The sequence below is a fragment of the Ochotona curzoniae genome, unplaced genomic scaffold (assembly GCF_017591425.1).
Source record: "Ochotona curzoniae isolate NIBS_2020 unplaced genomic scaffold, NIBS_Ocur_1.0 contig_2321, whole genome shotgun sequence".
Classification (NCBI taxonomy): domain Eukaryota; kingdom Metazoa; phylum Chordata; class Mammalia; order Lagomorpha; family Ochotonidae; genus Ochotona; species Ochotona curzoniae.
In genome coordinates, this window is record NW_024465421.1 from 7,658,396 (window position 1) to 7,668,799 (window position 10,404).

Consider the following 10,404-nt stretch of genomic DNA (forward strand, 5'->3'; position numbering starts at 1 on the left):
AGCAAACCCTGACCCCTCTGCTGTCATTTGTGGCCCCTCATAGCCACATCCCTCAGGCCAAGGACCCAGGATCCACCCTGGGTATCTGTCCCCGACATGTCACCTCAGCCCTGCTCACCTTCCCTTTGCCAGGTGTCAGCTTGAAGCCTTGGCTCTTTCACAGTAGGGAAAGGATGGGACATGGAACCAGGGCCTGCAGGCTCCTCACCTTCCCCATACTCCTGCTCCCTTCCCTCCGGGCCATGTGCATGCTGCCTCGCCTGGCAGCAGGAAGGAAGCATGGCTGTTGCCTGCTGTGTCCTCTGCGTGTGGTTCTTGGGGTATCATGGATGTGAAGAGTCCTGAGGGAAAGTAGTGAGTACTGACTTCCTAAGGCCTTGCAGTCACACTGTGTGCATTCTCTCGTTTAGTGAGGAAACCCTGAGGCGTCTGGCTGTGGTGGGAAGGGCTGGAGGGCAGTTGGTGTCTCAGGCGGCTTTCATGACTCTAACCAGCAAGGAGGTGGTTCAGCTGGGCTTGCAGTTCAGGATCTGGCATCAGCTTGGCATCTGTGGGAAGCTGGTACTGGTGGATAGGTGCAGAGCAGCAATACCCTGGTGGTCCAAGAAGCAGAGAGAAGCCAGTCTTACCTGATTGAAATAAGCACCCTCTGGTGGCACCACTGCCAGGGACCAGCCTGGGACACCCAGGGTCCTCCTAGGAGTGCCCCTCAACATCCTCAATATTAGACCAAAGGTTGAATCCACCCCGAGGTGTTGGTTCATTAACTGGAGACCTGGGCAGGACAGTCCTGCTGAGTCCATGAGGAGACAGGGAAGTGAGCAGTTTGAGGAGAGACGTGGGAAGAATGGCTCTGTTGGTGCCATGATGAAGTCCCAGCTCTGCCGCCCACCACAGCCCCTGCTGCTCTGCTCACGGGTGAAACTTTGGGTGTTTGGCCCCAGCTAACCTGGAAGGAACATTCACTGCCCCTTCTGGTCAGCTTCCCACCCTGTATTTCCCTTTCCCCACATTTTGTACCTGGCCCCTTTTTCTGTTAAGGAGTTTTTCATGGATTAGAGTGTCTCAGGTTCATGGTGGATGGTCTGATAATTACTACAGAACATTCTTAGATTCTCTCTCATGTTACCCAGCCCCTCTTGTCTGTGGTAAACAGTGGTTTCCAGCCTCAAAGTGTGCGAGAAAATGCAGTAGTGCTGGGCTGGTGGACTGCGTCCTACCCTGGGCTCAGTCAGCCCTTGCTATCCCCTCTAGAACAAGGTAGCTTTTACCACTTTGATTTCAAAATGTTCATTTTCCACAAAGAAATGTGCTAGAGTTTTGATCAGGAATGTTGTATTTATTCAGTCATTTGAAAGGCAAGGCAGGGTTTAAGGAGGTAGAGAGCACACGCTCTCATTGGCTGGTTCAGTGCCCAGTGCTGAGGTAGCCAGGGCTGAGCCAGAACAAAGCCAGGCTCCAGGAACTCTGCTGTTCCTTCCTTTGCATGGCAGGACTCACTGCCTTGAGCCATGCATCACCTGCCCCTCCCACTGTGTGTGTCACCAGGAGGCTGGATCAGGATTGGATGCAGGATTTGAACCCAGGGACTTGGGCTTATTAACTATTCACTGAATGCCTGCCCTGGACTCAGGGTCCTCTGAAGTGGGTATCAGCCTGGAGAAGTGATCCCTCAGTGCATCTGTGGCTCCCTGGGCCTTGGTGACTGTGTCTCTGTGGACTTGGAGGGTCTCTCAGGAACATTCTGCACAGAGCTTGGTCCTCCCTAAGACGTCCCTGGGCACTGAGGCGGCCTCCATGGGCCTGGCCACGCCTGCTGCCTCAGGAATCTGCTGAAGCGCCTCATCTTTTCCTTTGACTTCTCTGATGCGCACAGTTCATTGTCTTTTTTTTTTAAGATTTATTTTTATTATTTTTTTATTGGAAAGGCGGATATACAGAGAGGAGAGTCAGAGAGGAAGATCTTCCGTCCGATGATTCACTCCCCAAGTGAGCGCAACGGGCCGATACTATGCCGATCCGAAGCCAGGAGCCTCTTCCAGGTCTCCCACGCGGGTGCAGGGTCCCAAGGCTTTGGGCCGTCCTCGACTGCTTTCCCAGGCCACAGGCAGGGAGCTGGAAGGGAAGCAGGGCTGCCGGGATTAGAACCATATGGGATCCTGGCACGTTCAAGGCAAGGACTTTAGCTGCTAGGCCACGCTGCCGGGTCCCACAGTTCATTGTCTTAAGAGATTTGTCTTGCTGAAGGGAGCAGTGGGTGAGAGAAAAAGGAGCAGGTCAGGGGTGCTTGAAGAAAGCCCTTGGAGCATCACTTCCTTCTCACACGCCGAGTGGGCTAACGCCGCCCGGGCTTGCTCATGTGCTTCAGTGAGGAGACCTGCTGAAGTACTGGACACCATAATGCTGGGTAGACCTGGGATGGCTAACAGAGTTTGGGGATTTGTGCATTTTGGCCTGAGGCAGGCGGTCACTGAAGCAAAGTTGTGGAGCAGTCTTGGGTGTGCTTGGGTATTGCAGTTGCTTTTCATGGGAGAGACTCAAGGCAACACCATTTCTTCCTTAGACACAATAAGGCAAGTCTTCTGGGTGTTTACTTGGTGGGTGAGGGCCAGGGAGTTGAGACAAGAGGAGGAGGGACAGCTGTTTGCTCGGTTTCTCTGGGGCCTCCAATACCTGCTTGGCAGTCATCTTCCTGAGGCCTTGGTTACCTGTGGGAGCTGTGATCTGGTCCTAGGGAAGCATGAAGGTGGAGAGATGAGCAGGGGGCTCCAGCACTGAGGCTCCCTGCTAGGTGAGGGTCACATGGGAGGGTTGGCGTGAGGCCCAGTGTTGAAGGAGACCCAGATAGGGTAGGAGGTGTTTGGGGAAGTGGGAAGGGCTGAGGGCAGACACTGGGCTGGCTGGGCCAGGCCTTACCTTGATTCCCAGTGTTCTCATGTTTCTCCTCTGTGTGCTGTGGAGGTTTCCTGCATGGCATTAAGAGAGTGGGGAATCTACTAGAGGACAGGGCCTGGCTGTCCTTGCAGGGTGTCCTGCAGCCTGCCCTGGCCTCTCAGGGTGAGTGTGGTGGTTTGAGGTCCTCTGGAGGAGGCCACCTGTGGGGTGGCCCAGCAGAGGTCCCCCATGCTCACTGGAGGTGGATAATTCCGGAGAAGCTGCTTGTACTGGGGAGAGTCAGGAGAAAGAGGCAGGGAGGCCAACCCCTTGTGCTTCTCGCTCTCTCACTCCCTCTTCTGTGTCTGTGGGTAGTGCCTGGCTAGGCTGGGAGAACAGAAGCAAGTCTGACTGCCAGGTGCACTGAGCAGGGCTCAGGCTGATCCCTGTGTGGCAAAAGGCTGGAGGAAGGAGAGCTGGGAAGGCAGGGAGAGGCTTCCAGTGAGAACACAGTGATGGCAGTGAGAGGGAAAAGGAGGAGAGAAGGAGGTGAGGAGGAGGAGCACTGAGGGTGGGCAGGAGGCAGAGACCACACATGCTGCTGAGCAGGACAGGCCCACGGGAGCCACAGACAGAGGGTGCATGGGACCCTGGGAAGTTACTTTGGGAAGAGGATGTCACGGGAGGAGAGCAGGAAAGAGGAAGGCAGGATCGAGGAGCGGCTGTGTCTGGGACGAGGTTCTAGGCAGAGGGAGCTGGCAGGATGGAGACTGAGGTCAGGTGTCCAGCGTGCTAGCGAGGGAGGAGGACAGAGCTGTGGAGTGGGCCTCCAGGAGGGCCGAGAAGTGCCTGGAGGGCTCCTTCCAAAGCCCTGCCCTTTCCCATCCCAGGACCCCCTGCCCATCCCAGGAGGTCCAGCACTCACCTGGCTGGAGTTTCGGCCTGGGTCTGCTGCCCTGTGGGAGGACCAAGAGCATGAGTGCCACCTGTGCGGGAGGTGAGGGTTATTCCACCTGGCTTCTCTGTGTCCTGCTCCCAGGCCGTGCCCATAGGGTCCAGGGCAGGAGGGGAGTGACCAGCAGCAGGCTCCAGGCCAAATAGGCATCTGCCCATGCACATCCTCTTTGTGGTCCTTACCCATTGCTTCCATTCCCTCTGAGTCTGTGTTTGAATTCAACAAAGGATCTGCCTTTTGCAGGAGTCTTTCACGTTTTGTCAGTGTCCCTATGTACCTGATCTTTGGTCTCGCTGATCTCTTGCCTCTTGAAAAGCTGCTTTTCTGCCTGGTCACCCTTCCACCTGTCCTACGCACTAGCTCCTCTCTGCCCCTTGGAGCTCGTTCACCTCCAACCCCAGTGGGTCCTGGGACAGGAAATGCTGTTTGCTAACGCCAAATACGTTGAAATCTCCCTGTTCAGTTATGGTTTTGTTGACAGTGGCAATGTGATCTCCACAGATGAGTAAGCTGCAAGTGGAAGTTGTGAGTAAAAACTGAGGAAGGTTCTGGAAAGGGGAACAGAGGGCTGTGGCACTGTCTTTGTCCTTGCTTTCATCCTGTAATCCAAAAACCTCTGGAGTCTCAGCTGCCACATTGGACAGGGGCAGGATGGGGACTTGCAGGTTGGTGATGTCTGCTTCTCGATCTGTTCAGAGTAGGAAGTAAAGAAACTGCTGTTGAAGCCACTGTTAGCGTCCCATGTCCTGATGGAAGCTGCAGTTTGTAAGCAACACAGATCCTGCAGTTTGTAACCTAGTGGTTGAAAACTGTGAGGAAACCCCAGTCCAGGACACGCCGCGTCTACAGGCGTGGGTTTCTCAGAGTGGAATCCACGAGCCCATTTCCTTGTGACTGTGTGAGCTTTCTCTTCAGTCCCTGCCCCTCCTTCCTCTCAGGACACACTGCGTTTTAGGCTCTGCAGAAGTTAAATGATTTCTATTATAGTTGGAGAGACTGGCATGTCTTATATTCTCACAAGGTTTCTTCTAGTGCTATGGTTAATTACTTCCTCACACATCTTTTTTTCTTACGGAGTTCATACTAGTGAAAATTCAGGAGAGAATATAGAGTTTTTTTTTTTTTCTCCTCAGTAAACCATCTCCTCTCATGGAATCACCTGTTTTTCCTTGTGGGCTAAGAATGCTACCTTGTAATTTCCCACAAGCATCTTGTGTGTTTTTATCTGGATTTATCTGGATTTCTCTCCTTCCTTCCTTGGGTTTATCTCTTCATTAGCATGTGACTATGGCATCATCAGTTTAGTGACTGCAGCTTACTCCTTGTGCGTGCTCATGGTCACAGTGCTTGCTCTGCAGGATCTAACTGTGCTGCCGTGGCCTTCAGAACCACCCCACCTGGGGTTGGGGCTGCTCATCTGTACCTGGCACCAAAGCTTCCCTGATGGGCAGTGACGCCAGGGTGCCTGCAGGTTGTCAGACGACAGTCTCTGCCCCTTTGTGCGTCAAGAGCTGATGGGACAGGAGATGCTTCAAAGTGGCCTGAGCCAGAGTTGAGATGGACACTGACTTCAGAGTCATTGCTTGAAAGTAATTTCAGGGCCTGGCGCGGTGGCGCAGTGGTTAAGGTCCTCGCCTTGCACGTCCGGGATCCCATATGGGCGCCGGTTCTATCCTGGCAGCCCCGCTTCCCTTCCAGCTCCCTGCCTGTGGCCTGGGAAAGCAGTCGAGGACGGCCCAAAGCTTTGGGACCCTGCACCCGCGTGGGAGACCCAGAAGAGGCTCCTGGCTTCGGACCGGCATAGCATCGGCTGTTGTGGTCATTTTGGGAGTGAATCATCGGACGGAAGATCTTCCTCTCTGTCTCTCCTTTCTGTATATCCGCCTTTCCAATAAAAAAAATAATGAAAATAAATCTTTAATAATAAAAAAAAGAAATTTCAGCCAGAGGAGGAGGATGTTGGGGCATGAACAGTGAATGCTGCAGCCCTGACCTCTCCTCTGAGCTGGAAGTACACACATCTGACTTTCTGGTGGACTCTGCTCAAAGTCAGGCCAACACCTCCAGTGTGAGGGGACCCAAGCTGGAGGTGGCGTCTGTGCCTTGGACACAGGGGCTTGCTTTGTTCCCTGTGTACTTTCCAGTTAGTCATTTTTTTTTCTCAGCCTCGTTCACCTGGGTTGGAATGTGGGACTCACCCCACTCCCTCATGGCCATGTCAGTCTAGTCATCACCCCCTTCTTGGGTTTACTGCTTCAGCTTTTCTAGGGCCTACCCTTCCCCCCGTGTGCCTGCCCACCTGTGGCCCCTCTGCTGCAGCCCAGCACCGTGTCCACAGCTGGAACTGGGGCTGCCCCTTTCCAGCTCTCTCTGTCTCTGGCCCTGGAAAGCTCTTAGGTGTGAGAGTCAGGAACTTCTCTCTCTGCTCCTGCGTTGCCTCCAGCCCTGGCACCCCTGCATTTCCAGGAGTGGGTCTGCTCCTGGAAGGCCAGTGAGTGGCCTCAGCAGCACCCTGCCTGCTGCCTGATCATTCTTCTGTTTGCTTGGAGTCCATTTACTTCCTATTTGTTCAGAATCCAGGGTGACTGAGATGCAAGGAGGCAGTGTTCCTTCCCATTGGTGAATTCCCATTTTCCCAGCTGTGTCAGGGCCAGGACAAAGGCAGTGTCTAGGAATCCAGGGAGGCTCCTCCACAGGGTGGCAGGAAGCTGTGTGCTGGGTCCATGACCTGCTGCCTTCCATGGCCTTGAACGCAGCCACAGCTGTGTGAGAGGTGGGCATCCTAAGAAGCATTGAACCACCACGATGCCAAATGACTACTGCTCACTTTCTGTTCTTTGAATTTTTGTCTTTGTCACTTCCTGTGGGAAGTCGTCCCAGGTTCCCACTCTTGCAACTGAAGCCCTTTACAAATGAGCTCTCTGACCCCAAGACCAAGTGTCCCTCCACCAGCTGAGTTCCCCAAGGCCTGTGCTGCATCTACTCTTGTATATTGGTGTGGAGCCAGGCCCTGGTTGGGGGCTTCACCCAGAGCTTGCTGAGCTGAGCTGGGCCAACTCTGTGTCCCTTCTGCTGTCACCTCACTTGTCCAGTGCGGGTCCCCACCAACTCCCAACCCCCACTCCTAACAGTGAACCAAAGGAGAGGATGGAGGAGAATGGAGGCAAGAGATACATGGCAAGTGGTGGGACTGTGTGGCAGGATGGGTGGTTCCCACTTGCATCTCCCACAACCCACACTTGAGGAGCCTGTGACAGATGTGGGTCCCCAAGCACAGGCCTCAGTGCCTGACTTAGTGGGATTGGGCCATCCTGACACGTGGTTGCAGGAGCTGCCCTGAGTGACTGTGGTGCTGGTGGGTCTGAGGAGCTTGTACTCGGCAGCGTGGGTGTGAGGGAGGGTGTGTGCCGGGCCACTCACCTTTCCTTTTCTTCCACATCATGAAGAGCAGCAGTCCCAGAGAGGCCGCTTTGACCAGAGCTGAGACCACTGCCAGCCCGACTGCTGATTCCAGACTCAGCAGCTGGGACTCTGGGTGCTGTCTGCCCTCCGTGACCCTGAGGGTGGCTGTAGTGGCTGTTATGGTTGTAGTGGTTGTGGTAGCTGTAGTGGTGGTCCTCCTTTTGGTTCTTTGAGTGGTAGTCTTGATGGCTTGGGAGAGATGAGAAATAAGCAGGTTATTAATGCACTGAGGGCATGTGTCTGGGTTTGGGGAGTCAGAGAGCTGCTATTCGTAGGTCCCATGAGTGGGCGGATACACAGGCTAGTGTTGAGGGTTTTGAACCTACATGCTAGACCAGCACTGTGGCATAGTATGTTAAGCCCCCATCTGTGGTGCTGGCATCCCATATGGGTGCCAGCCTGGTTCTATTCCCAGCTGTTTCGTATCCATCTGGTTCCCGTGCTAATGGCCTGGAAAGGTGGCAAGGGATGGCCCAAGTTCTTGGAACTCTGAAGCCAGGTAGGAGACTTAGGGGAGTCTCCTGGCTTCAGACCCAATCTGTTTTTGCCATCAGAGATAGAGCTAATGGATGGAAGATTTCTGTCTTCCTCTGTAGCAGCCTTTCAAACAAAAGTGAATCTCTTATAAAAAGAAAAGCCCTGCAAATGCTATGTTTGAATTGAATGACACCAGTCACCTTTAAACCCTTTACTGAGATGGACCTCGCTAGTGGAGCCTGGAGCTGCCAGGGCAGCTGGACTCACCAGGAGTGATGACAAGCGAGGTCCCTGGCATGGACTGCCACACTTGCCAGCCCTGTGTCCGTGTGTTCAGCCCCACTCGGCAGAAGTACTTGGACTGGTCCTTGCGCTGCAGGTTAGAGATCCTGAGGGAGCCATTCTTCTGCCCTGGTGTCCAGTTCAGGGAGAGCCTGTTGCTGTAGTTCGTGTGTGTGAAGCTCTCGGTGCGTTGGTAGATAAACTCCCCATGGAAGTCGCCTTTTCTCCACATTATATTCGTGTGAGGATTCTCAGCCAATTCCCAGGGATACCAGAAGGAGAAAGGGATTTCAACGGAGCCACCAATGGACGCTGAGAGGTATTCTGGTTGGGAGATTCCAAAGGAAGTGGGTCTAGCTGAGTTCTCTAGGGAAACGGGGCAGAGAGGAGACACTGAAGTGGCCATAGAATATCAGGAGGCCAACCCATGGCCTTCTGGTACTGTCTCCTGTGGGCAGCATTGCCCTGTGCCCTGGTGTGCCCTCTGGCCTGGTGGGCACGCTACAGGCTTGCAGGGAGGAGGAGGGAAGGAGAAGGGCTGGCATGGAGCTACCTAGGTGGCCCCTCCTCCCGCAGACCCTCTCCAGAGGCCAGGACCCTCCTGTGGTTGGCACAGAGCCCCCAGGACAGACCCAGCTACTCACCTTTTTGAAGGAGCCCTGGCAGTGGCGCTGGCAGCAGCAGCAGTAGCAGCAGGCCCAGCGGGGACTGCAGTAGGACCGTGGCCATGGCTGACACCCCAGCCACAGATGAGGACAGCAGGGTGACAAGCAGGGCAGTGTGCTTAGAGCACACACAGGGTGGAGTTGTGCGTGTTCTCCCTGCAACCCACAGCCTTACACCCCCATGCAGGGATGCCTGTGCTCACTTCTTAATTCTGGCTGCTTTTCCTGTCTTGCACAAGGTTCTGTGTTGTGGTCAAGGCTGAGCCAGCCGTGTCCCAGGGCGTCCAGCTCCATCTGGTACTGACTCCTGGGACCGAGCTTGGTGGGCTAGGACCGCTTTCACCCACCTCGGCCCCTGCCCAGCTCACTTCCTGCCCATGGCCTGGCTGTCTCTTGGTCTGTTTCCTTCTCCTTTCCTTTGCCCTCCCCCTCCTCACCTTCCTGTCCTCCCTGGTTCTTTAGTTCGGCATGCGGCTCCAACTTACCTCTGCTGAAGTTCACGGCCACAACTCAGGTTAAGGGAACATGTTGTGGGACACAGTGACAAAAGCTTATTACTGTGAAGCTCACAGGAATGCACAGCCCTGCCAGTCAGTGGACAAGGAGAGTTTGACGGCATGCACCTCGCCAGCAGGGCTGTACCTCCACACCGGTCCAGCCCGGCCAGGCCTGAGCAGGCTGACGTCCCAGGAAGCCCCCCCGGCCTGTCCTGCCGGCCCCAGAAGCGGCCTAGCGGCGTCTCCCCAGGGCAGGACAGAGCTGCCTACTGGTGCTCTGCAGGCCAGCGAGGAGCGTTTCTCCACCTTAAGATGAAAAACACACTGACGCTTATTCCCAGAATGCACTGGTGCCTCTCGGGGATCCAGATGTCACAGTTCACCTCCGGTGAGGTCAGCATCTTGCAGGAGGGGCAGGTCCACGCTCCCATCACCGACCAGTTCACAGGACACACCATGAACTGGGCTTATGCTCCAAGTGGTGACACGTGCACACTCACATGTACCTGGAAATTCTCCGACCGGTTTCCAGGTCTTAAGGTGAAAACTTCCAGTGAGTTTTGAATTAGTAAATGCACAGTGCTGACAGGCACCCTTTCCAATTATGAAGGCATTAAAACCGTCAAACCGAACCACCATCTACAACTTCAGAAAACAAACCATGATTTCATTAACATTTGTTTTGCAGAGAAAAACCTTTTTTGTACTACTAATCAATAAAAGTACTTTGACTTTTCCTCATTAACTCATTACATTTGAATGTATATTATGATGCGTACACGATTTGTTCTCGTCAACAGATAAAGATGCAAAAGCCCTTGGCATCTTCACTCTGAGATGTAAGTCTGTGGTGTAAGCCACCACCTTCCTGTGCTCATGGGCTCGATGTGGAATGGGCACAGACCCACGGCCTGGGCCTCAGCTAGGACGCACAAGAGTGGGGTGGGAACCGTCCATCCCGTTCCCATCAGGGGCCACTGCTGGCTGGAGGCAGCACATGCTCATGCCTTCGCAAACTAGAGCGACTGCACCAAGGGCTCAAGAAATTGGAAGTGGGAGCTGCCAATATAAAACCTCACAAACAGGACCAGCATCATTTCTACCATATTCCATTAGTCAAGCAATCACAGAGTTCACATTCAGGGGGAAGAGACCCTGGACCTAAGTGCTAATCAAACAATCTAAGCATTTG

At 54.2% G+C, this 10,404-nt stretch overlaps 1 protein-coding gene across 1 annotated transcript; it reads right to left on the minus strand.

Moving 5' to 3' along the window:
• Nucleotides 1-2,139: 2,139 nt before the first annotated feature.
• Nucleotides 2,140-8,782, minus strand: LOC121151489 (paired immunoglobulin-like type 2 receptor alpha). The gene is made up of 7 exons (XM_040972913.1): nucleotides 8,695-8,782; nucleotides 8,036-8,416; nucleotides 7,250-7,480; nucleotides 3,800-3,830; nucleotides 2,917-2,966; nucleotides 2,709-2,730; nucleotides 2,140-2,241 (listed from the first exon to the last, which is right to left on the minus strand). Exons 1-7 carry the CDS (start codon nucleotides 8,777-8,779, stop codon nucleotides 2,217-2,219), a joined length of 825 nt encoding a protein of 274 aa, XP_040828847.1. The 5' UTR covers nucleotides 8,780-8,782; the 3' UTR covers nucleotides 2,140-2,216.
• Between the last annotated feature and the right edge of the window lie 1,622 nt (nucleotides 8,783-10,404).

What these genes read in the sequence shown, in the direction of transcription:
- LOC121151489 (XM_040972913.1), bottom strand. Translation starts at nt 8,779, where the DNA reads ATGGCCACGGTCCTACTGCAGTCCCCGCTGGGCCTGCTGCTACTGCTG. An exon ending in CAGGCCGAAACTCCAGCCAG is followed by an intron (nt 2,967 to 3,799) that starts GTGAGTGCTGGA and finishes AATGCCATGCAG; the next exon opens with GAAACCTCCACAGCACACAG. An exon ending in CCAGATCACAGCTCCCACAG is followed by an intron (nt 2,242 to 2,708) that starts GTAACCAAGGCC and finishes TGCTCCCTTCAG; the next exon opens with CAAGACAAATCTCTTAAGAC.